The sequence below is a fragment of the Rhinatrema bivittatum genome, chromosome 2 (assembly GCF_901001135.1).
Source record: "Rhinatrema bivittatum chromosome 2, aRhiBiv1.1, whole genome shotgun sequence".
NCBI lineage: Eukaryota > Metazoa > Chordata > Amphibia > Gymnophiona > Rhinatrematidae > Rhinatrema > Rhinatrema bivittatum.
This window is the reverse complement of record NC_042616.1, coordinates 65,971,299-65,998,629: the sequence shown is the minus strand read 5'-3', so window position 1 is coordinate 65,998,629 and position 27,331 is coordinate 65,971,299. Positions and strand designations below refer to the sequence as shown.

Genomic DNA, 27,331 nt, shown 5'->3' with positions numbered 1-27,331 from the left:
GGTGCCACCGGCAGAGCTTGGAATTGTAATATTGTTAACTCACCATGAGGCACATAGAAAGAATAGAGGTAATGTACTTACTGCATTTTGGAAACATGGTAATGAGAGATACCATTTTACCTGTGCTTTCTGAAGAAAGTTGGTATTTTTGAGGTCCAGGATGGGCGGAGAGTAACTACTTTCTGTTGAAAGAAAGAATGTAATTAAAACTCCCCAATCCCCTCTTCCTCCCTCTGCGCTTTGAAGCGTGTAGGGGAGTGTACCGGGAACCTTGGTACAAGGTGGGGGTGGCTGCTCTGATATCCGGCCAGTTGGAAAACCGGGAGGTGTCCAACTGGAGGGTTTGATGTAATGTGGATATCAGTTACCCTCCCACGGGAGTGAGAGTGGTAAAGTCTTACCCGCATTTCTGAGTGCTGTACAAGGAGGCATTGAGACCCATATCAGGCTTTGAGGTGGACTTGTAGTGGAGGCAGCATGTGCTGGATCTCGTGTTTAGCAGAACAGTAAATGCACCTGGAACTTTGGTACTGAAACAGGAACCAAAAGCTAGAGCATTAATCTGTTCAGAGCCACGTTGCTGAAAAAGGGAGGAAGCCCTGATGCAAACCCAAAGAAAAGAAAGAGAGGTTCTCCTGGTATTGTGGCTGACATAGCTGGAATAGCGATATGTGACACTAATACAGTTCTTGGAAACTACATGACCTAGAACTTTTCTAACCATGTGGCCAGAATTAAAGAATACATCTCAATGGGAATGCCGCAGAAGTGGGTATTTACCATTAGACGTGAACCGCCGAAAGATGAGCCGGTAAAGATTACTGGCTCCGTGGATTTCCGGAGTCCTCTAGGAGTAGCCTGTGGATGTCAACGTCCGTCTCAACTCTGATACCTGGTATGGTGGCACAGGTATAGAGAAGACAAGGCTGGGCGTGGCTGGCGCTTAGACCGTAATGAGCGGAGGGCCAGAATCCCGCACCGATGTCGGTGGGGTACGCCTGGAAACAGGGGAGCCAATTAACGAACTCATGAACCCAAGCATTATCGTGGCGGCTTGATGTCTCTTGACGTCAGTGCAGAATTCTGCGGACCTCGATCCGGTATTTCTAGAGCAGGAAGGACTGCCAAAACTGTGCGGAACAGTGCCAATGGCAGTGGTGATGTTGCTCGGCCTGAGCATTGTCCAGCATAGAGAAGAATAGCAGCAATGTGTTGGATGGCGTCGGTGGCGGACGGTCATCGTGTCGGTGATGATGAATGCTACGGTGCTCGACCTGGTCATTCCCCAGCGCCGAGATGGAAGCCCTCGCTGTCCTGGATGGCGATCGATGATGGCTGTCAGCATGCCTGCTCTGCTCCTGATACGGGGCTTTAATAAGGACCTAAAGCATGGAGCACTGTGTTCAGGCGAGGGCATTATGTGGTGGTGTTATGTCGGCATTGACGGTAATCGAAAAACATCGCTGATTTCGGAAAAAATGATACCGGCATTGACGGAGTCAATGACCGCATCCATAAAAACGTAAACAATGCCGATGGGAACGATGTGGGTGTCGAGATTATCGATGTATAGAGATGGGCGCCGACAATATCTGCGGTATGGCCACGGCATCGACGGTATCGATTGGATCGACTCGGGCAACAATGACGTCCATGGCATTTATGCCACGGACATGGGCACCGATGGAATCAATGTTGACATCGATGCCATGCATGGAAATGGCACTGGCATGGATGCCCATCAATGGAAATGGCATTGGCATGGATGCCATGCATGTAAATGGCATTGGCATGGATGCCCATCGATAGAAATGGCATTGGCATCGATGGCATGCATGGAAAACAGCCTGGCATCGATGAAAAACAACTTGGCATCGATGGAAAACAGCCTGGCATCGATGGCCATCGATGAAAAACAGCCTGGCATCGATGGCATCCATAATAGAAGGATGGCATTGATGGAAATGACTCCAACAGCGATGGAAGTGCCCCGGGTAGCGGTGGCATCGACCTGATTATGGATGCCAGCGACGAGACAAGATGTCCGTCGATGGCATCCATCCAGGCAATGATAGCACCGATAAAAGTTAAGGAAATAAATCAGTGCCATGGATAAAACATAGATGGCACTGATAGAAACTATGTAGGGAGGATAGCATCAGGGTACCGCAGGGGGAGGGGTACCTGTGGCATCTAAAAATGCAGGGTGGCCCGAAGGGGGTACCGATGGTAGTGATGGGGTATCTACTGCGCGAAGTTGGCGAGGAAAATAAAGGACCTGAATCTACCGGGGCAGTGACGGCACCGGCAATCCTGGAAGCCCCTGTCCCACTAGTGCTAATTGCCAAGCAGAGTGTCACAGAGGGACACTTGCAGGCTATGTGTGACTAACTGAAAAATAGGGGGAGGGGAGGCCGCAGTCGGTTGGCAGCTAGAAAGTTGACAGGAACCGACCGAAAAAATATGGCATAGTACTCACCAAACGTCGAATTAAACCAACGCGGAGGGAGACCGGTGCAGGAAAGGTGTTTTGTGAAGTAAAAATGTAAATCTTTTATGAGGAAAAAAGTGTTAGAATTTCTCACAGAGCTCCTAATCGCTATGCTTACATCAGAGCAGAAAAAAGAAGAATGAAGGGAGACCCCTGTGGACGCAGGGATCATAGCATGCTGAGCATGCTCAGTGCACTCAGTGTGCCAGTGTCAGTCAAAGCTTTTAGAAACTTTGACAGAAAGTTTTCCGTGATAAGGCTCCATTACCGATGTCACCCATATGTGAGGACTAGCATCCTCCTTGTCCTGGGATAAAACATATACCTTGTTCCCATTCCACACCTGCCCAGTTTGGACCAGTCCCAAAGATGCCCATCTCAAAAATGCTGGATTCTCAGCCCACCTTTGAAAATCTGAGTTATATCTAATGGGGGAGGCTAAAAATATTCTTTGGCCCTGTTAACCGTTTCCATTTTTTCTAAATTAATAACGTGCATTCCGTAAATGGAGATATCTGATTGTCCTCATTTTTCTGCCAGGACCCCAAACAGAAAAAAAGATGAATAGGAATGTCCCCCAGCAAAAACTGTTCTATTTCCACCCATTGTTTTCTATTTTCTAATACATGACAATCCACTCTAGCTTTCAGCTGAGAAAACACTATTTTAGGAAATTTGGGACCCCCATGGCCTATAATTAAGGCGAAAAAGTTCATTCCGGTCAGAACTTACATTGATCCCAAGATAGCAACTATGACTCTAAGCCCATTTAAAGGGAAATGGCAGCCTGATCTGAAAGATAGATCCTCAAAATCTCAGACTTCATGTTCACTTTAAAGCCCGAGACTGTCCCAAATTCCTTCATCTCAGCAACTTTAGCTGCCAATGAGGACTCTGTGTTAACGAGAGTGAATACGATGTCTGCATAAAGGGAAATTTTAAAGTGACCTGTACCTAATTTGATTCCATGCACATCCATACATCACCGGATCCATTCAGCAAAAGGTTCTACACTCAATGGGGCGGATTTTCAAAGGCCCGCGTGTGTAAATCCTTCCGGATTTACGCGCGCAGGGCCCTCACGCGCCGGCGCGCCTATTTTGCATAGGCCGCCGGCGCGTGTAAAGCCCTGGGACGCGCGTAAGTCCCGGGGCTTCCTGTCGGGGGCGTGTCGAGATGGCGCGCTGTTTAGGGGCGGGGCGCGGCATTTTGGGGGCGGCAACGTGGGTGTGATTTCGGCCCGGGGGTGTTCCGGGGGCGTGGCCGCGGCCTCCGGAACAGCCCCCGGGACCGGACCACGGAGCGGGGCACCCGGTCGACGCTCGCAAAGTTACGCTTGTTTTCATTAGGCGTAACTTTGCTGACAAAGGTAAGGTGTGGGGAGGGCGGAGGGAACGGAGGCAGGCTGCGCGGCTCGGCGCGCGCAGGCTGCCGATTTTGCACAGCCTTGCACGCGCCGACCCCAGATTTTATAAGATACGCGCGGCTACGCGCGTATCTTATAAAATCTGGCGTACTTTTGTTCGCGCCTGCTGCGCGAACAAAAGTACGCGCTCGCGCAACTTTTTAAAATCTGCCCCAATGCGAATAACGGAGAGAGAGAGGGCAGCCCTGTCTGGTTCCTCTTCCCACTGGAAAATTATTCAAATAAACCCCCACTGACTTTTATGCAGACTTCTGTAGACCTATATAGTTCCTTCACCCACCCAATGAAATACTGTCCTATCCCCATTCGATCCATGACCGTAAACAAAAAGGGCCAGTGTACCCGATCGAAGGCCTTCTCCGCGTCCACTGTAAAAAGCAAGAAAGTAATTGATGAGACTGAGCATAAAACCCTAAATTCAAAATCTTTCGGACATTATCCCCAGCCATACGTCCTGGCATAAAGCCTGCTTGATCTCTGTGGATTAGGGAAATATTACCTACCGTAACCTCAGCTAAAATCTTGGCCAAAATCTTCACATCAACATTGGCCTGTAGGAGCTACATACAGTATGATCTTTCCCTTCTTTTGGTAACAGTAATCCCTGCCACATTAGTATCCCTTAGCAATTCATCCACATCTCTTAAAAGGTTAAACACACCCACTAATGGAGCAACTAAATAGGCGTGAAATGTTTTGTAGAACTTTAGGTGTACCCATCTGTCCCCAATGCCTTGTCTGCCTTCTAATCCTGTATCGCCCAAAGCACTTCAGAGGCCAACATTGGTCTATCCAACTCTTCCCTACATAGATCACTAAGATGGGGCAGCTCAACATTTTCAATACTATCTTCTAAAACATTAGGGTCTCCAGCATAGAGTTAAGCATAAAGGGATTGATGCAATAAATCAGCGCAGAAAATGGGCTCGCAGTGTCGAACACCTGCTTTCTTAACACGTGCCCAGCACCTCTCCTGAACCCAAGACTGAGGGGCGGATTTTAAAAGGAGCGCGAATAGCCTACTTTTGTTTGCGCTCCAGGCGCAAACAAAAGTACGCTGGATTTTAGTAGATATGCGCGGAGCCGCGCGTATCTGCTAAAAACCTGGATCGGCGCGCGCAAGGCTATGGGTTTTGTATAGCCGGCGCGCGCCGAGCCGCGCAGCCTACCCCCGTTCCCTCCAAGGCCGCTCCGAAATCGGAGCGGCCTCGGAGGGAATCCTCTAACGCGCTCCCCTCACCTTCCCCTCCCTTCCTCTACCTAACCCACCCGCCCGGCCCTGTCTACACCCCCCCCTTACCTTTGTTGGGGGATTTACGCCTCCCAGAGGGAGGCGTAAATCCCTGCGCGCCAGCGGGCCTCCTGCGCGCCGGGCCGCGACCTGGGGGCGGGTACGGAGGGCGCGGCCATGCCCCCGGACCGCCCCGGGCCGTAGCCACGCCCCCGTACCCGCCCCCAAAACGCTGCCGACACCCCCCGAAAACGCCGCGACGACCGGGACCGCCCCCCAACACGCCCCCGACACGCCCCCCTCGGAGAACCCCGGGACTTACGCGAGTCCCGGGGCTCTGCGCGCGCCGGTAGGCCTATGTAAAATAGGCTTCCCGGCGCGCAGGGCCCTGCTCGCCTAAATCCGCCCGGATTTGGGCGGATTTACGCGAGCAGGGCTCTTAAAATCCGCCCCTGAATGTTTAAATGAGGGGTCGCGCTGCCAAGGAGGCACAAGGAACAAATGTGTGCCCCTAGCAGCTCCTTGGTAGCAGGTGCCTAGGAGAGGTGGCTGTCAGCAGGTTAGGAAAACAGACGCTCAATTATACGAGCATCCATTTTCCTAACTTGCTCACAGCTACGGGTTAGGAAAATGGATGTTTGTTAATTGAGTGGCCCTTTTCCTAACCTGACCGCCAGCCCACTTTTTTTTTTTTTTTTTTTTTAAATCTTTTGGTTCCTCCTACTTAATAATCGCCATGACATTCAGTCAGAGGATATACAGAAAAGCAGTATCTTCTGCTTCTCTGTATAATTTTTTGGGCTGCTCAGAAATTAATGCCTGATCTGGGCAGGTGTTAATTTCTGAGCGTAAACATGTACAGGTTGAGCACACTTTCTTTTTTTTTTTTTGATCTGAGAATAACTAATAGCCTCATCAACCTACATCTGCATGTGATGAGCATTATTAGTTTTGCGGGGTGGAGGGGTTGGACGTTTGTTTTGGATGTGTTAATCCCCTTATACCATAACGTGCGTCCAACTACAGGTTAAACTGCGCACTTGGCTGAAAACACTGTTTTGCACTGAAACATAGAAACATAGAAATGACGGCAGAAGAAGACCAAACGGCCCATCCAGTCTGCCCAGCAAGCTTCACACATTTTTTTCTCTCATACTTATCATTTTCTCTTAACTCTTGGTTCTATTTCCCTTCCACCCCCACCATTAATGTAGAGAGCAGTGATGGAGCTGCATCCAAGTGAAATACCTAGCTTGATTAGTTAGGGGTAGTAACTGCTGCAATAAGCAAGCTACACCCATGTTTATTCCCTTTACCCAGACTATGTCATACAGCCCCTATTGGTTGTTTTTCTTCTCTCCTGCCGTTGAAGCGGAGAGCCATGCTGGTTCTGCATTGAAAGTGAAGTATCAAGCCCTTTTGGTTTAGGGTAGTAACCGCCGTAACAAGCCAGCTACTCCCTGCTTTGTGAGTGCGAATCCTTTTTTTTTTTTTCTTCTCCCCTGCAGTTGAAGCTATTCTGGATATGCGTGAAGCCTCAGCTTTTCTTATTCCCCTGCTGTTGAAGCAGAGAGCTATGCTGGAAATGCTTGATGTATCAGCCTCTCCCATGCCATGAAGCAGAGAGCCATGCTGGATATGCATCGAAAGCGAAGTATCAGGCACATTTGATTTGGGGTAGTAACCGCCGTAATAAGCCAGCTACTCCCCGCTTTGTGAGTGCGAACCCTCTTTTCTTCTCCCCTGCCGTTGAAGCAGAGAACTATGCTGTATATGCTTGGAAAGTGAAGTATTAGGCTTATTTGGTTTGGGGTAGTAACCGCCGTAACAAGCCAGCTACTCCCCTCTTTGTGATAGCGAATCCTTTTTTCCACATTTCCTCTTGCCGTTGAAGCTTAGAGCGATGTTGGAGTCACAGTAAGCATCTGTATGTTTATTTAATAAGGGTATTGTCTCCGGGCAGTAGCCATCTTTCTGGTGAGCCACCCACTCTACATTGGCGGTCTCTTGACTTTATGGATCCACAGTGTTTATCCCACGCCCCTTTGAAGTCCCTCACAGTTCTGGTCTTCACCACTTCCTCCGGAAGGGCATTCCAGGCATCCACCACCCTCTCCGTGAAGAAATACTTCCTGACATTGGTTCTGAATCTTCCTCCCTGGAGCTTCAAATCGTGACCCCTGGTTCTGCTGATTTTCTTCCTACGGAAAAGGTTTGTCGTTGTCTTTGAATCATTAAAACCTTTCAAGTATCTGAAAGTCTGTATCATATCACCTCTGCTCCTCCTCTCCTCCAGGGTGTACATATTTAGATTCTTCAATCTCTCCTCGTACGTCATCTGATGAAGATCCTCCACCTTCCTGGTCGCCCTTCTCTGTACCGCTTCCATCTTGTCTTTGTCTTTTTGAAGATACGGTCTCCAGAACTGAACACAGTACTCCAGGTGAGGCCTCACCAAGGACCTGTACAGGGGAATAATCACTTCCCTTTTCTTACTCGATATTCCTCTCTCTATGCAGCCCAGCATTCTTCTGGCTTTTGCTATCGCCTTGTCGCATTGTTTCGCAGACTTCATATCATTAGATACTATCACCCCAAGGTCCCTCTCCTGCTCCGTGCACATCAGCCTTCCCCCCCCCATCGAATACATTTCATTTGGATTTCCACTCCCCATATGCATGACTTTGCATTTCTTTGCATTGAATCTCAGCTGCCATGTCTTCGACCACTCTTCCAGTTTCCTTAGATCCCGTCTCATTCTCTCCACTCCTTCCGGCGTGTCCACTCTGTTGCAGATCTTAGTGTCATCCGCAAAAAGACAAACCTTACCTTCAATCCCGTCCGCAATGTCGCTCACAAAGATATTGAACAGGACCGGTCCCAACACCGATCCTTGCGGTACACCACTTATAACCGCTCTCTCCTCAGAGAAGGTTCCATTTACCATCACACATTGTCTTCTGTCCGTCAACCAATTTGCAATCCAGGTCACCACATCGGCACTCACTCCCAAGCTTCTCGTTTTATTCACCAGTCTCCTGTGCGGAACCGTATCAAAAGCTTTGCTGAAATCCAAGTATATGATATCGAGTGCTCTTCCTTGATCCAATTCCTTGGTTACCCTGGGTGAACCTATGCCTTATATCAGCCCACCCCACCCCATCACATCACAAAATTCCCTTCCTGATCTTTAATCTTCAAAATCTGAGCTTGTGCAGTTTAACTTTTAATTTCTGAGCCAAGATTTTACCAGCCTTGTTCCCATACTCATAGTACGATTGTTTAACTATCTAGCTTATAACCCATCTCCCCAGCTTCTGACATCTTCAATTCATGCCTGAGAGCCTCCAAATCACGCAAGGTATGTCTATCAAGATGTTGTTTATGAAGCGTCTCTAAACAGGGAATCTTATTTTTAGCTCTATTGCCCTCTGTTCTTTCTTTTCTTATAGGAGGAAATAGCAACTACCTTCCCTCGCACAACTGCTTTAAGACAGTCCCAAAGTACAGTAGGAGCTATATCATTCATGTCATTATATTCAAGGTATTCCGAAATAGTATCTTGTATCTCCCTACAAATCTCCTTACCCTGCACCAAAGTATTGTTAAATTTCCAGAAGAGATGCCAATATCACTAGGCTGACCCCCGAACATCCCACCAAATTGGGGCATGATCGGACCATGTGATGGATCTGATTTCCACTTCCTGTGTGAGGGGAACCAATCTTTTATGTACGAGAAAATCTGGGTATATGCATTATGAGGCTTAGAATAAAAGGTATAATTCCAGGCAGATGAATGTTATAACCACCAAAATGTCTACAAGTTGCCATTTCTCAACCAATTGTTTAAACCACAGCCTGTGAGATTTGCATACCTCACGCCATCTGGAGGAACTATCAAGAGTTGGGGATCAGATCAGATTAAAGTCTCATATTATTAAACTTCCATCTACATGCAGCAAACGTTTACGATCGAGATAATAAAAAAAAACTGCCTTGATTATTATTAGGTGCATAGATGTTCAACAGGGTATATCGTTCATGGCTTAAGGAGAACTGTAAGAGGATGCATCTACCATCCTCATCCCACAATACCATTTCCATTTGAACCGTAACATCTTTAGAAATAAGGATTCCCACACACCCATATAAGAAAATTATTCCTTACCTGCTAATTTTCGTTCCTGTAGTACCATGGATCAGTCCAGACCGTGGGTTATGTCCCCAGTCCAGCAGATGGAGTCAGCACAAGCTTCGAGGGGGCGTTCCCATATATAGCACTACCCCCTCTGCTGGAGTTCAGTATCGAGTATATCAAAGCCCCAGTAGAAAAACCCCTTCTGGATCAAGTTTGTATGAACAGTCAACGCATAATGATTGCAACACTCAACAATTAAACAGCCTACCAACTTGTAGGGAGCTGTGAAAAACATCGAAAAACTGCATAAAACAGAACAGAGTGATAAAGAGCGTCGAGTAGAGCCGAGCAGAAAAGAGTACCCAAAACGCGGTGGGCGTCTGGACTGATCCATGGTACAACAGGAACGAAAATTAGCAGGTAAGGAATAATTTTCTTTTCCCTGTACGTACCAGGATCAGTCCAGACCGTGGGATGTACCCAAGCGTCCCTAAATCGGGTGGGGTTCTGCGAGGCCTGCTCGGAGAACCTGCTCGCCAAAATGTCCCGAGACCGAAGAGGCGAGATGCAGCCGATAGTGCCTCGAGAAAGTGTGTAACGATTTCCAAATTGCTGCTCTACAGATTTCCTGAGTAGAGACCGAGCGAGCCTCCGCCCAGGAGGCCGTCTGAGAACGTGTGGAATGAGCAACAATGCCAGGAGGGGGAGTCCGCCCCGCACCAATGTAGGAAGCGGCAATGCCCGCCTTCAGCCATCTTGCAATGGTGGTCTTCGAGGCCTGAGACCCCTTCCTGGGACCGGACCAAAGTACGAAGAAATGGTCAGAAATCCGGAACTCGTTGGTCGCCTCCAGATAGAGACGCAGAGTGCGCCTAACATCCAGGAGTCGGAGAGCCTTCGGTTCGGAAGACGAAAAAGACGGCAATTCCACCGTCTGGTTCACATGGAAGGCAGACACCACCTTCGGAAGAAAAGAGGGAACGGTGCGGAGTGACACACCAGAGTCGGAAAAACGTAGATAAGGCTCTCTACACGATAGAGCCTGCAGCTCCGAAATGCGGCGAGCGGAACAGATGGCCACCAGGAAGACAGTCTTGAGGGTGAGATCCTTGATCGTTGCACTGCGCAGTGGCTTGAACGGTGGTCCCGACAGGGAACGAAGCACAAGGTTGAGGCTCCAAGAGGGACAAGGGTCCCGTAACGGTGGCCGTAAATGCTTGAACCCCTTGAGGAAACGAGCAATGTCAGGGTGCTGTAGCAGAGAGCCGCCATCACGCAACAGCGATCCCAGGGCGGCCACCTGGACCCGGATGGAATTATAGGCGAGCCCTTTTTCCACTCCCGCCTGTAGAAACTGAAGGATCTGAGGAACAGAAGCCTTAGTGGGTCTCGTGTCCTGGCTGGCACACCAGAGCTCGAATACCTTCCAGACACGAACATAGGCCACCGACGTCGACGTCTTACGCGCCCTCAGTAGCGTGGATACTACCGCCTCCGGGTATCCCCGGCGCCGGAGGCGGCGCCTCTCAAAAGCCAGGCCGCAAGACAGAAGAGTTCTGCCTGATCGAAAAATACCGGGCCCTGACGTAAGAGGTGTCCCAGCCTGACCGGCCCGTTGATCACCAGCTGCAGCAGGTCCGCGAACCAGGGTCGCCTGGGCCATTCCGGGGCAACGAAAATCACGGTTCCCGGATGGCTTTCTATTCTGCGAAGCATTCTGCCCACCAGAGGCCACGGTGGAAAAGCGTAGAGTAGCAGATGCGGCGGCCACGGGAGAGCCAGAGATTCCACTCCCTCTGCGCCGTGCTCCCTCCGGCGACTGAAGAAGCGTGGAGCCTTGGCGTTGAGAGCGGAGGCCATCAGATCTAAGTGGGGGGCTCCCCACCGATGGACGAGAAGTTGCATCGCGTCCTGGGACAGAGACCACGCTGTAAGTAGAATAAATAAAGAACAATGATCACTTGTTAGGTGTGATTTTCCCTTGTTCCAAAAAAATTCACTCCCTGGTTATTTTTGTCCTCTCGCCCATAAGTGAGCAGCTGGCAGGAAAAACAGTTTGCGAGATTATACCTCCGGCAGCATTTGCCTATCACTGGCAGTCAATGAGCAGGAGAACACGCACACAAAAACAAAAAAAAAAACAAGCCAAACCTTAATCCCCTCCCCCAAACCAGATCAAGGTGGTACTCTCCTACCGTCAGATGTCCCACAGAAAGAAAAACATTAATACACGGCGCATGAGTTTCATATTTACAGGAACTTTAGAAAGCTTTGGTTTTTACTTAAGATCCCTGACCTGCATGCAATGGATTAGTTACATTAATATTCCCCAGGCACCAAGTACACTTCACACATTTATTTTTAATACAAATGAAAACAGGGTTACAGCCAGAGGTGTGACCTAAATTAAGTGAACAATCCCCAGATACAATTCTCCTGGCCCCTGAAAAGGTCTGAATTACAGTAGAAAGAAAATATGCAAAACATAACATAAAACATTGCCATGCTGGGTCAGATCAAGGTCCATCCTGTCTCCATCAGCAGCCAATCCAGGTTGCAAGCACTTGGCAGATCCCATAAAGTACATCTACTTCTTGTTATTCACTCTCAGGGATAGCAACAGCTTACTTTAGTCTACTTGGTTAATAAGGTGTTATGAACTTGTCCAAACCTCTTTTAAATCCCACTATGCTAGTTGCCTTGATCACATCCTCTGACAACAGATTCCACAGCTTAACATTGCACAGAGTGAAAAAAATACTGTCTATGATTTGTTATGAATCTGCTGGTTGTTACTTTCATGGAGTGCCCCCTTGTTTTATTATTATTTGAAAGAGTACATAATAGTCCTTTATTTGCCCGTTCTACTCTAACCATGATTTTATAAAACTGCTAGTGTCCTCCTTTTCCCAGCTGAAGAGCCCTAACCTTGAAGCCTCTCATCATAGGTGAGATATTCCATCTCCATTTTTCCCACACTCCTCTGCACTTTTCTCTAGTTCTGCTATGTCTTTCTTGACATGAGGGGACCAGAACTGCACACAATACTCAAAGCTCATGGCTCAGTACAGAGGCAGTATTGTATTCTCCATTCCTTTTCAAATCAATCCTCATTCTCTTTGCTTTTCTGACTACCGTCGCACGCTGAGCCGAGGATGTCAATGTATTGTATGCAAGGGCTCCAAGGTCCATTTACAGGATAGTGACTTCCAACATAGAATCCAGAATCATGAACCTATAGCTGGGATCATTTTTCCCTATGTGCATCGTATTTGTATTTTTCCACATTAAATTTCAGTTTCCCAGTCCTTTGCAATTCGCTGCTGTTTTAACAAATAAAACTGTGTCATCTGCAAATCTGATCACCTTCCTCATCGTTCCCTTTTCTAGATCACTTATGAATATGTTAAACAACACAGGTCCCAGTACTAACTACTGTGGTACTCCACTAATGACCTTTCTCCATTTAGAAAACTATTTATTCCTACACTCTGTATCTGGCTTTTTAACCAGTTAGCAATCCACAATAGAACATTGCCTCCTATCCCAAGAAGTTGTAATTTCCTGAGGAGTTTCTCATGAGGGACTTTATCAAATGCCTTCTAAATATATTACAATCACTCAGCTCACCTTTATCTACATGTTTACACCTTCTAAAAAAATCTAAAAGATGGTTAAAGCGAGATTTCCCCTTACTAAAATCATGTTGACTCTTCTCCATTAAGCCATGTCTATCTATATGGTCAGTGATTTTGTTTTTAAGAATGACTTCTACCATTTTGCCCAGTACAGATGTCAGACTCCCAGATCACCCCTGGAGCATGTTTTGAAAAGTCGGCATCACATTGGCCACCTTCCAGTCTTCAGGAAGAGTGGCTGTTTTAAATTGTTTCTCTTTTACTAGTAATCTGTAACGTATTACATGTTTTAGTTCTTTTAGAACTCTGGGGTGGATGCCATCTGGTCCCGTGACCTTACTTGAGTCACTTTAACTCCCTGTGCCTCGAAAACCACAAATATAAAGACAGGACTTGCCTTAAATTTGGTTTTCTAGGTAAGCCATATTATTTCAGGCGTCTCAGCTGGAAGCAAAATTTTTTCAGCTATTCCCATGTTCCAGCAAAGCTCGGGGGCTCCCTCAGCCTTGGTCTCTTACCTGGCTGCCAGATGCATGTGTCGGCATCATCCTGCGGCGAGCGCCCAGCACTAAACACCAGAGCATCCTCAAAGAACTCAATCTTCTTCTTGTACTGCATCTCCAATATGGCAATCACCTCTGGCATCTTTGCTGACAAGAGACGGTAGCAGATGTCTGGCTTGCCGATAAACCGCTGGCGGATGCTGATCTCATACGGTGTGTGCACTTTCACATCATCCACTTCCTCTCGTTCATATCGGTGCACAAGCTGAGAACCGCCATTGTGGAGCTCCAGGGCAGACACAAGCACAATGAGTTTGCCCGGTTTTAAATTCACATCAGTTCGGTGTGAGAAAATGATGGGGATGGTAACTATCACCCCGTCCTTACCGAGAGCCCTGGAGTTGGAGGTAGGAGCGGTTTCCAGGGTTTTGGCATCTGAAGGGTTCCTCTTGAGTCTGCCGATGAATGACCACCAAGAAGAAGAATCGAGTTCTGTCAGCATCCTAGAGTATAAGCATAAAAGATTTAATAGATTAAAAAATGAACGACACACCACTGTAGATGGCATTTTAATTTTAATTTTATTTTTTAGCTTTTCTGGAAAAAAAAGAGACATAAAATTTGTGTGTGTGTGTCTCCAATAACTTTTGTATCCTATACACATCAAATTTTCTGGACCTTTGAATGGAGAGGGGAGAGAAGGAGGACTAACTCCCCTCCCCCCACTCTCCCAGATCCACAAGCATTCATGTCCTGGAAAGTAGTCCCATTTAGTTCTGAATGGAACTTCTCATATTATTAAGCTTATGCCATACGTATTTTAAGCTTTTTGCTATTTTTCCCCATTGTTTTTACATATTAGAAAGATCTTGTGTGTACATAATTTCACTAGGCTTCACCCACTGCATTCTGACTTCAGCTCTTTTTTATATGCATGACGGGTGTTCTTGAAAAGCTCTTCCTAAATTTACTTCTCACCACTGTGGATTTAGGTCAGTTGAGGTGCCACTGTGCCAACTGCTATCAGAAGCCCACTCCAGAGGTTCTCTGATGCGTCCAAGTTATCAAATGCAGTATGAAGAGTGGGACCCTGGGATAAACGGTGTTTTAAAGCACCAAGTACGACTATATAATAAGAGGTAGACTATTTACTGTAAACTAAGATATATGACTCCAATATTTAAAAAAAGAAAAAAAAAATATTCACATCCCTAGTGTATAGTAGCAAATGATGAGATTGACGTAATTGGCATCACAGAGACTTGGTGGAAGGAGGATAACCAATGGGACAGTGCTATATCAGGGTACAAATGATACCACAATGATAGGGAGGATCAACTTAGTGGAGATGTAGCATTTTACGTCCAGAAGGGTATAGAGTCCAACAGAATAAAGATCATACAAGAGACTAAATGCTCAGTAGAATCTATATTTATTTATTTTTAGTTTTTATATACTGACATTCTTGTATAATATACAAATCATACCGGTTTACATTAAAACAGGAGATGCAGGAAAAAAGTTACCTTTGTCAAATACATTTAACATTAATAACAATGAAAATTGTTAACAAGGGATAACAACTATGAAAAAAGAGAAAGGTAAACAAAAGTAGAAGAAACATAGAAGTTAAAAAAAAAAAATGACAAAAGGTAGCACCAAGGGTTGCACGAAGGGGTGCATAAAGGGGAGTGCCCCTTTGTCGCGCCCCTTCGGCGCGCGACGCCAGGTAGAATGGCGTCGTTTACTGGCTCGACGCTGGGCTGGAGACATCACAAGGGGGCGGGTCTCATGCTCACTGTTTTTCTTCATAGCGATCTCCATTCACATTTTAAAGCTGATTTTTTTCATTTTTTTTTTTTAGCTTTTTCTCTTCAGTGAAGCATCTCAAAAGTGCCCAGTGTTGGTGGGCAGCCCCCTCCGCCTCAGTGCCAGGTGGAATGGCGCCGTTTACCAGCTCGACACTGGGCTGGATGACATCACAAGGGGGTGGGTCTCATGCTCACTGTTTTTCTTCATAGCGATCTCCATTCACATTTTAAAGCTGATTTTTTTTCTTTTTTTTTTAGCTTACCCATGTGTGCTGGGTAAGAGTATAGTGATAGGAGTATACTATCATCTACCTGGCAAAAATGATCAGACAGATGATGAAATGCTAAGAGAGATCAGGGAAGCTAACCAATTTGCCAGTGCAGTAATAATGGGAGATTTCAATTACCCCAATATTGACTGGGTAAATGTAACAGAGGACATTCAAGAAAGATAAAATTCCTGGATGGAATAAACGACTGCTTCATGGAGCAATTGGCTCAAGAACCAATGAGGGAACTATTTTAGATTTAATTCTTACTGGAACGCAGGATTTGGTGAGAGAGGTAATGGTGGTGGGGCCACTTGGCAAAGTGATCATAACATGATCAAATTATAACTAATAATTGGGGGGGCGGAGTCAAGATGGCCGCTTGCTACGAGTGCTCGACGGAGCTCCTGAGTTTTTCTTGTTATTGAAGGATCCTATCGAGTTAACATGCCTCCAAAGCGTAAAGGGAAGCTTAGGACTTACCCTCCAATGTCCGCGCTCCCGTCAGGACAAAGGAAAATCACTGAGTGCACTCCACTTGTTGCTAAGCTGGAGGAGCCAATCCCCGCTGCAGAGAACGGAGGAGAAGCCGCCGTCTCGCCTGGGGAACTTACGCTGAGCCCTCCAATGCCGAGATTACCCCAGGTGATTTCCTTGTTGTCCCCGCAAGAATCTGCTATGGAATCCGGGAACCTACTGGGTTCAGCGAAAACCATGGAGGGAGCAGCAGCGGGTGGAACACTCGGAACTGCGTCATCTCAAGGAGCCATGGCGGGCCCGAGCAGTGCTTTGAATCCAGAGGAAAATCATCAAGAACGTGGTAAGCCTTGTTTTACCTCAGTTATTTGCCCCGATTTGTCAACATCGGAGGATACTACCCGGAAGATGCAGCAAGGGCTAGCTATGCCCCCTAAACCCCCTGTGGTAACTTTGGACGCGATATGGGAGTTGTTGGCCCAGCAAAACTTGGCAATCCAGGGGACTATGATTCAAATCACTCAAATTTCCTCACGATTGGACTTGGTGACACAAGACCACAACCTGCAAATAGTGGAGCAAAAGAATAAAGTACAGCAGATTGAAATAAATATTAAAGAGATCCAGAAACTGCAGACGGCTATTGTTCAAGACAATATTGCCTTAAACAAAAAAACTGAATTTCTGGAAAACCGCTTTCGGAGGCTAAATCTAAGACTATTAAACTTCCCCAAAGTAATGGGAGAGTTGCCTAGAGTGACTTTACGTAGATACCTGATTGAGGTACTGCATATTGCCTCAGAAGAGATACCAGCTTTCAACAAAGTCTATTTTCTCCCTTTCTCCCGTTTACAAGGAGATAGTAATCAGAATCAAATGGACTTGGGGAACCTGACAGCTTTCTTAGAATCTTCCGAAGCAGAGATTGTGGGGAGAGCCACCTTGTTAATTTCTTTTATATATGAGAAAGATATGGGGGTGATCATGAAAAGTTACTTTCAGAATATAAGTGCACAGTTTATGGGCCAAAAAGTCCAGATCTTTCCTGATCTGGCGAAAGCCACACAAATGAGGAGGAAGGGTTTTTTGGCCCTAAGGCAAGATACTGGTCTACTGGGTGCCACTTTCCAGCTAAGGTACCCATGTAGATGTATCGTGAAATTCAATAGTAATACATATGTTTTCCTTAATCCTGAACACCTCAAAGTGTGGCTCGACTCCCAAAACAGGGTGATGAGACAATCATCACCTATGGTTAGTCCAATTTCTCAGCAATAGATAAATGCAACAAGTGTATGTAGCAAGCTATTGGCAATTTCTTCATATCTTTTCTGTGTGTATGATTGGCTTCATTTAAATCTTTTCTGACGTCCACCCCCCCAAATATATATTTTGTGGACTGTATAATTATATTCATTTCTTATTTCTACTATTGTTAATGATCAGATTGATCGTTTATCATATGTTTCTGAATATTTCTGTGCAAAGATTTAAAGCTTTGTAGTATTATGGAAATTTAATAAAGAGTAAATAAAAAAAAAAAAATTATAACTAATAACTGGAAGAGGGACAATAAGTAAATCTACAGCTCTAACACTAAACTTTCAAAAGGAAAACTGATAAAATGAAGAAAATAGTTAGAAAAAAACTGAAAGGTGCAGCTGCAAAGGTTAAAAGTGTTCAACAGGCATGGACATTGTTTAAAAATACGCGCGGCCAAAACTGGAAAATCTCCTGGCCCGGACGGTCTCTCATATGAGTTTTATAAAATTATGTCGTCTTTTATTCTTACCCCCCTAACTAAATATTATGAGGCGGGTCTTACTAATAATACCTTCCCTGCTACCTTTAATGAGGCCCATGTTATTGTTTTACCTAAGCAAGGAAAGGATCCCACTAACCCGGCCTCGTACAGGCCGATATCACTGCTAAATTGTGATTATAAAATTCTAGCCAAGATCCTAGCTGAAAGGTTGAACATTTTTTTACCCCGGCTGATTTCTCCGAGCCAAGCTGGCTTTGTTAAAGATCGCAAACCCAATGCAAATATTATAAAATTGTTGACGGCTATGACCCTCTGTCAGCAACAAGATACATGGCAATTTCTTATATTCGTATCCCTTTTTAAAAATTGACATTACAATTGCAATCCTCCAGTCTTCAGATACTGTAGATGATCTTATTGATAATTTACAAATTTTTCCACTAGCAGATCTGCAATTTCCTTTCTCAGTTCTTTCAGCACTCTGGGATGTATATCATCTGGTGCAGGTGATTTGCTACTCTTTAGTTTGTGAACTTACCCTAGCACACTGGCAAAAGAGAACCGGAAAGCTCATCTGCATATTCTACCCAATAGACCCTAGGAGAGGATTCCAGAGATCACAAACAAGCTATCCAGGTTTCAAACTCCAAAGCCTCAGCTTCCGGAGGCCTCGAACCCCTTGCAGAGGACTGGAAGCGCGCGCTGTTATCTCAAACTTTCTTACTATACTCTATCCATTTACCTTGCTATAATTAATCTATTTACTAGACCTTATCTGTTTTTATTTGGTTTTATATGTTGCGGTCTCTATCGCAAGATTTGCGATCAAGACTTACTTTTGTCCCCGGGGCGCCGACGTTGGGCTCTGGGGCTCGGCTCTGCTCCTCCTGCCCCGCTGCAGCAACAACGAGATCCATTGCTGTTTGGGCCTGCTTGGGCTGCGTCTCCGCGAGGGAGACACTGCCGAGTCTCGAGGCTTGGCCCCTCCCCTTTTGGACGCGTGCGCGCATGGGGAGGGGTGTTTAAACGGCCTTTTCTATTTGAATGTTGGCCGTCCTTTCTGAGTGACGTCAGAAGCTGGTAATGTTTTAACCTTGCGTCTGACTGAGTCTTGTTGCTTGGCAACAAGGTTTCTGCCAGTACTGGCTGCAGCTTTTTGACTCCGCTTGTCAGGATCTTCAGTTAGGATTTTTTCCTTGTTCCACTCCAGTTTCGATTTTTTGATTCAGTTTCAGCTCAGGGTTTTCAGCTTGTTTTTTGGGGTACTGATGCGGGCCTGTTTTTGTTTCTTCACATTTGCTGTTTGATTCGACTAAAGTTAGTCACATTCTTCAATCTTCCTCTCATTGATCTCCTAAGTCCCAGCTGTCCGGGATCTCACGGGCTCCTCCCGGAGGGTTCTCAGGCTTCCAGGGTGAAGACATCTCTTCAGTCCTTCCTGATCACCTAAGTCCCAGCGGTCCGTGACCTCAAGGGCTTCTCCCGGGGGTTTTCGGACTTCCAGGGTGAAGACGTCGCTTCAGTTCCCTTGATCGCCTAAGTCCCAGCGGTCCGGGACCTCAAGGGCGCCTCCCGAGGGGTCCTCAGACTTCGAGGGTGAAGTCTTCAGTTCTACGTTCAACTTGGCACCGCCTCCCGGCCTACATCTCTTCAGCGGAGTGTCCTTCTCACACCCTTTCACTCCGTTAGGCCGGCCCAAGGGTCCACTGCTACACTCGCAACATTATATGTTTTGATTTTACATGGTAACTGTTTGGTACGAGTAATTTATTGCAGATTTTATACAAAAGGAATCTAATTCAAAACAAGAGTTAATAAGTTGGATAACTAGGAAGATTAGGTAGATTAATTGTGCATTGTTCACCTTTCAACAAGACAATGATGCCAAACACAAGCCCAAAGCAATACAGGAATGGCTGAACAACAAAAAGGTTAATGTTCTACAATGGCCAAGTCAAAGTCCAGATTTCAATCCAATTGAGAATCTGTGGCATTACTTGAAAATTGCAGTCCATAAGCATTATCTACCATAACATGAACAACCTGGAGCAAATCTGCCAGGAAGAATGAACAAAAATCGTTCCCAAACAATGTGCAAATCTGGTGGACACTTCCCCTAACAGACAAAGCTGTTATTGCAGCAAAATGTGGTTCTACCAAGTACTAGTTTGAAGGAGTTAAATATTTATGCAAGCAGCATTTTTCAGTTTTTAATTTTATTTTACAAAAAATGCAGAGAAATAATGACTTGAGTCTTTGAAAATTTACTTTAAATGCATACTGGTTTGCAGTAAACATACTGTTTAGAACAATTTGCTTAAGTGTCATTTGTAATCCACACAAATCTGCTGACTTTTTTTTTTTTTTGGGGGGGGGGGGGGGGGGGAGGGAAGGGCAATACTTTCGCAAGCCATTGTATGTATACCCTAGAGGAGAGGAAGGACTAAGTATAATTTGCAAAATTTTTTTTTTTTTTTAAGGAACTTGTAATTTCTTATAAAGCAAACTAACAACATAAAACATAATCAGAATATCATGGGAATCTTCTCAGGACTAAAATGTGTACATGTCAAAAAAAGGACCATCTACTTCAGCTAGCCTTTTACTTAATCTTCTATAAACAACAATGGGTGGATTTTAAATGCCCTGCTCGCGTAAATCCGGCTGGATTTACGCGAGCAGGGCCCTCGCGGGCCTATTTTGCATAGGCCGCTGGCGCGCACAGAGCCCCGGGACGCGCGTAAGTCCCAGGGCTTTTTTAAGGGGGCATGTCGGGGGGCGTCACCAAATGACGCGGCGTTTCGGGAGCGTGATGCAGTGTTCGGGGGGGGCGGGCCCGGGGGCGTGGTTTTGGTCCAGGGGCGTTCCGGGGGCGTGGCCGTGCCCTCCGGAACAGCCCCCAGGTCGGGTCTTGGCACGCCAGCAGCCTGCTGGAGCAGGCGTAAATCCATGGATAAAGGTGGGGGGGGGTTTAGATAGGCCCGGGGGGGGGGGGGGGGGTTAGGGGGGGGAAGGGAGGGGGAGGTGATGGGAGGGCGAAAGAAAGTTCCCTCCGATGCCGCTCCGATTTTGGAGCGGCCTCGGAGGGAACGGAGGCAGGCTGCGCGGCTCGGCGCGTGCAGGCTGCCCAAAATCAGCAGCCTTGCGCGCGCCGATCCTGGATTTTATAAGATACGCGCGGCTATGCCTGGTGCGTGAACAAAAGTATGCGATCGCACTATTTTTTAAAATCTACCGCCCGTCTGCAGTGAAAGCAGAGTAAGTGAATAAGAGGACTTTTCAGTGAGCAGTTCGGAAGAATTTATTGTTGACAGCAGCCCCTGAAGCAGCATTGAGCGAAACGTACATCGGGCTGGAGCGAGGCTAATTGCCCTTGGAAAAAGGAAATAATTCCTGCATGGCGTTGAGTGCGGTTGCACCATTGTATCATCTTCCGAATTCAAGGTGTTGAGTGCGGTTGCACCATATTGAAGAAACTTCATTTAAGGAAAGTATCATACCTCTTTCTACTTTTTAAGAAAAGATCGTAAAAAAACTTTTGAAAAAATAAGACAAAACGAAAAACAAAGATAAAAGTGTTCAGCAATAAAAGATATGGACTTGGACCTATGATTAATCATGACCCGAAGAGGTTATACATGATAATGAATAAGTCAGTAAGCCCGCGGGTGTTATGATGGTCCTTCAAGAATTAAAAATTCAAAAAAATAATATTCATATAGCACATGTAAAAATAAAAGATGCATAACGTTTTCTAGTAGGTAATTAAAGTCTCCTATTATTATTGTACTGCCAAATTTGTTAGCTTCCCTGATTTATCTTAGCATTTCATCATCTGTCTGACCATTTTGTCCAGGTGGACGGTAGTTTACTCCTATCACTATACTCTTACCCAACACACATGGGATTTCTACCCATATAGATTCTACTAAGCATTTAGTCTCTTGTATGATCTTTATCCTGTTGGACTCTATACCCTCCCGGACATAAAGTGCCACACCCCCACCAAGTTGATCCTCCTTATCATTGCGATATAATTTGTACCCTGGTATAGCACTGTCCCATTGGTTATCCTCCTTCCACCATGTCTCAGTGATGCCAATTATGTCACTCATCATTTACTGCTATATGCTAACTCCCATCTTACTTCTTAGACTTCTGGCATTGGCATACAGAAATTTCAAAGTGTGTTTTTTGTTTGTATTAACAACCTGCTTTTCAGTTTTTAGGGATAATTTGGAAATCTTTAGCTCAGGTGATTTTTTTACATGTAGGCACATGGACTACTTTTGCTTTTATTGGAACTTCTCGATTGGGATGCCCTAACTCTCCTGTTTCATTTAAATACATGAATAATAATAATACACAAATAAGCCTTTAATAGAAAGAAAGTTGTAGAAGTTATGATATGAAGCTTCAAGTGGGTAGACTTGGGAACAGTGTCAGGGAATTTTATTTTCATCGAAAGGGTACTGGATGCTTGCATTGCCCACCAATAACAGGGCTGGGGGGTGAAGACTACAATGAAAACAGACTTAAAAAAGAAAATGGATATTCAAACATAGAATGTTTACTTTAAAAAAAAAAATGAAGTGGTACCTCAGACCCAGAAAGGTAATCTGCGCCTAGCAGCAGTTATGATACCGACAGTAGTGGTATGACTGCATGGGGCTTTTAAGAAGGCACTGAGGTGACCTCATGAAACAGTGGCTACATCCCTAACGGCAATTGTATTGCTGGATCGGGCATCTAGATAGAGTGACTGTGGTTAAAACCCATACTTCAGAGTGCAAGAGGAGGCTGGATGTTTTGCTGGTAGTGTAGCTGGTTATGTGGATTAATAGAAAGCTTAGTGCAAATGCATTTGGGGGGGGGGGGGGGGAGGTAATTTAGAGTTAGTTTTGTAAGAATCAAAGAAAGATAACAAGGCCCAAAACAACCTACCAGTGGATTTGATAGAGGCTAGACCTGTATCAGATTCTGGGCATACCTAGGACTGATGTGGAGGGCAGTAGTATGAAAAACATTCAAGGCTGAAGTAAAAGATATAGTAGGTAGGGGAACAGAGGAAAGGTACAGCTGTTGTCTGCTCATCTACCCAAAGTGGAAGAATCTCAACTGGGTAAACTGGAAGAGCCAATCTGGTCTTTTTCTGCCTTCATTTATTAAGGTAAATGGCTATCCTCTTCCCTTTAATTAAAAATAAAGGGAGAACCAAAGCTAATATTAACTGAAAACTTCTCACTTCCCTCTTTTCAACTATACCTGCCCCTTTGGCATTATAGAGCGATGGATTCTGGACAGCATGAAGGCCCAAGTCTTGTATGCCCTGGAAAGAAAATCAGTGGGCTAAGCCCAGAACTTTAGCCTCTAACGACTTACTCCATCTAAAGCAGTGGTTCTCAACTTTTTTCCCCATCGTGACACACCTGACAGACCACGCTCTCATGTGTGACACAATGCTCATTACAATTCATGGCGGAAATAAAAAAAATAAAGGTCCAGTATTATTTTTATTGTTAAGAATGCCACAAGGGAAAGATAAGTGCTCTGTCTGAGGAAAAGTAAACATCCCAAAACAGTACCAATTTCCAGCACTCAAACAGTAACCACCTTACCTAATAAAAAGGCAACACTGAAAATATTACACAAGGCCTTAAAACTCCCAATACTTCTGTTAGGAAATTGAACAAGCTAGGCTGCTGCTGAGCCCTACTCAGAAACTACATGCCAGCAGAATACCTCACACCTCAGTCAAATGTGCAGCCCCTCACCAAACAAAGAATAGAGACCATAAAGCATAACTGTCTGCATGTTTCTAAAAACTGAGCTGGAAACTGCAACATGCCAAAGAGACTGTATGCAGTGTAACAAAGGAAAAAGAGAAACTTCAGCCCTCAAAACAAATCAATACATATAAAATCAATAGCAGTTAAACCATACTAACAAAATAGAACAGATTTAAAAAATAGCTGATGAAGCAGTCTTCCTTATTTCATAACTCCTCTTTCCCTTTGGGTTATCAATCGACCTGGTTTTCACCTTGGAAGGAAGTAGGGTTATTCACTATTGGGCAATTGTTTAGTCAGTGGAACCTACTCTCTCTTGATAAGATTGAGCATATTTATTATGCTAAACTCATAAATTTTTTGGCCTATGCCCAAGTTAGACATTTAGCTTCCCTAAGGTCCTCTTCAACTTTGCGTGAAGGGCAATCCCTATTTGAAAATCTATTTTTGCATAGCAATATTATAAAAGGAGCTATCTCAAAAATTTACGGCTTTCTGACTGTCCAAATTCCTCAGCCCTCTCCCCACGTTGCTAAGTGAGAAAGTGATCTTGGTTGTACTTTGGGCCTCAAACATGGTCTCAGATTTATATGTTAGTTAGTAAGTGCTCTCTCTCAACTCGCCTGCAGGAACACTGCTGCAAGTTGATATTTCGTTGGCATCTCTCACCAGAGAGAGTACATAAATTATACCCCGTGCAATCTCCTTTATGCTAGTGACAATGGGGGGAATTAGGGACCTTCTTCCATATGTGGTGGCAACACGATAAAATCAAAGCCTTCTGGCACTCTGTCTTTAATCGGCTGGGTAAACTCTTGAGTCTTTCGTGTCTGCCCTCTGCGAAAGCAGCGTTACTGGGTACCTCATTGCTGGGTCTAAATAGACATCAAACAGAAGTTTAGCATACAGATGTGAATTGCAGCCCCTATTGTTATTGCTACCCAGGCTATGTCGACTCCGCCCCTTTCTCAAGTTAAAGAAGTATTACACTGACACTATCGTTTGGCCTCCCTCACTGCAGTCAACCAAAATCGCCTTTCCGCATTTAATGCAGTTTGGGCACCGTATAAGAAGCAATCCTCCTGAGGAGATTACGAATTGTTATCCTGTAATAAGGAGGCATTTTTGTATATATTCATATGCCAGGAAGCTTGTGGTTTTGGGAAGTACACAAGGTTACACTGCCAACATTTTACTGTTACTGAACTGGCAACCGGCGCACCTTCGTGCTTACTATCTGAGCGAGACGACCGCTCCCATTGCTCCACCTCGAGGGCCCAGCACCAATACTTCCATGCCGGAACGAACGCCCGCTCCACCGACTACCATTTTTGAAAAGTATCGTCGGGCCTGCGGGGGGGGGGGGGGCGGGGGGATGTTCTTGAGTCCATGTTCGGGGGGGGGGGGGGGCAGGGGCAGTTCCGAGATTCTGCAACTCTTGTGGGTTAATCTATTTCGCCGGCCTGGGGGGGGGGGGAAGGGAGGGTGGGGGAGGCTTATATAAACACAACGTTTCTGTGGGGATTACTTTGGGGTGCAAAGCGGGAGGGCACACACAAACACATACACAAAATGTGCACCATCTCCGAAAGGTTACAAAACAGCCCTCACCAGGTGGGGAGTCACTGAGGTTGCAGTGAGGGGAGGGAGAATGAGGAGGGAGGTAACTGTCAGGGGAGGAAGAATGAGGGGAGTGTGAGGGGACAGAGTTGAAGAGGGGACAGGGGAGGGACAGGGGGGGGGGGGGAGTGACCAAGGGGGAAGAAGATGAGTGCCTGAGCTAAATGAGCAAGGGGAAGGGGCAGGGAGGGCAAAGAATCTGACTCAGCCACTGCAACGCGTGGCAGGGGTCCGCTAGTAATCTTATATGGTACAATTTTTGTTGTATCCTGTTTTTATACTATTCTCAAGGTTGTGAGATTGTAACTGGATTGTAAATTTCAATAAAATATTAATAGCAAAAAAAAAAAAAAAAAAAGCTGATGAATGGAATATCCAATAATTAAAAACTCATATCAAACATTTCTAGATACCAATAAAATATTTCAAAAGAGTAGACACAAAGATCCAATATTGAAAAATAAGGATAAAAAAATACTTTGCTCTGCATACCTGATAATGTTTGATATCCAGGTACCCTGAGATTGTTTTGAATTTGCAGGAAGGATGGTTTGCTTGCCACTTTCCCCCTCTCTGTCACACACACTGGTTCTCAATCTCATAGATACACATGCTCTCTCTCACACACACAAAGGATCTCAATCACAATCACACACTTAACACATCCAGGCTTCTCAAATCAATGACTCACATACATGCTTTCACACACACGATCTCAAACACATATGCTTTCTTGCTCACTCCCCCCCCCCCCCCAACGAACTAGCGGCAGCAGCAGCCTCCTCCACTTCCAGCCCTCGTGGCCTAGGGAAAGGAGTCCCATCAGCCGTGGGGGGCCGATGTTGCTCCTCTTTTGCTCCGCACCGTGCTGCTCTTCCTCAGGCCGCGCCTCTCTTCTTCGGGCTGATGCTGCAGTCACCAGCATGGTCTCTTCTTCCCACGCGCACAGCCGCTGCTGCATGCCACTTCCTCTTCCGGGCCGTAGGGGGGCGGGAAGAAGAGACCATGCTGGTGCCTCTGACTCCAGCTCTCCTGCCGTGTTCCGCCCGTGCTATCAGCATTTTAAGCCTGGGCGGAGGATGAATTCCTATTTTGCTGGGGCAGGGGGAGCAGCTGGGTCAGCGGGGGATTGGGAAGTGTCACAACACATCGGCTGAGAACTGATGATCTAAGGGATTCTCCTTAGTACAGACACCAAGCAAGATACAACCTGTGTCCAAATTTCTGTCCAGCTACTGCGGTTCTCCAGCTCAGCATGCAGAAGTGTTATTTTGAGATATTCTACTTTCCTTGCCAGCTGAATCTGCAGGGATCATCATCTCATTATAAAGTAAACTTCTCTCCATCTGAGTACACTAAATGAGGATTGCCATTACCTATTCTGGATAAGGGACTTCCTTGTAGTTTTATTCCCTTGTGTGAGGTGACCGTTAATGTTAAAGCTTTAAATGTGTTGTAGGGCAAACTCTTTGGAAGCAGCTGATATTTTTTTGGGGGGGATTTCTGCACGTTTGGTTTGCCACATCTAGTTTCTCATACATTGAGAGCTGCTGCTACAGCAGACATGAAGACAGCAATTTTGTCAAGGCAACCCCACCCACCCTTACTGCACCTGTCAGCCACATCCATGTCCGAGTCAATCTTGTCCAGTCCTTTCATGATGTGGTCAAACTGCTCTCCTTGGTGTTCCAGCACCCTGGCTGTGTCCTCCAGGCGCCTCTGGGATCCCGACACTAGGGATATCAGCTCTTTCCCCTTTGAGTTCTGGTTGAGGGCTGCCTGGCCATGGGCTCCTTGAGGTGCCAGCAGCTGCTCCCTCCAGAAGTGCTCAATGACGGTGAAGACCACATTCCTGTTGGGCTGAAGAGAGCTGAACCAGTGCTTGGTTTGCTCCTTCTCCACCACAGTGATGGAGCTAAAGATGACGCTGGACGACTCCTTCTTGATGTCGCTGATGCTGGAGAGATGAAAGCTGACCAGAAGCTCCCCATCCTTATCTGCCATAAACTTCAGGGTGACGGGGGTCAGGGAGAGCCGGCCAGAGACCCATCGTCTCTCAGCGCTTAAGTAATAGGAGCATGACCAGGCATGGATGCAGATGTCCCTGCTCATCAGTTCACGGTGTAAGGTCTCCACTCAAAGGAGGAATGAATTTGCACCTTAGGGACAGA

The 27,331-nt window shown here is 46.0% G+C and overlaps 1 protein-coding gene across 8 annotated transcripts in view; it reads right to left on the bottom strand.

Moving 5' to 3' along the window:
- SNAP47 (synaptosome associated protein 47) overlaps positions 1-27,331 on the bottom strand; it is a 107,058-nt gene that overhangs the window by 60,677 nt on the left and 19,050 nt on the right. For all 8 annotated transcript variants that reach the window (XM_029588284.1, XM_029588285.1, XM_029588286.1 and 5 more), the window contains 2 exons: positions 26,773-27,319; positions 13,445-13,932 (listed from right to left, as the gene is read on the bottom strand). In XM_029588284.1, coding sequence (XP_029444144.1) covers positions 13,445-13,932; positions 26,773-27,272 — 988 coding nt within the window. In that variant the 5' untranslated portion in view covers positions 27,273-27,319. The remainder of the gene's footprint in view (positions 1-13,444; positions 13,933-26,772; positions 27,320-27,331) is intronic.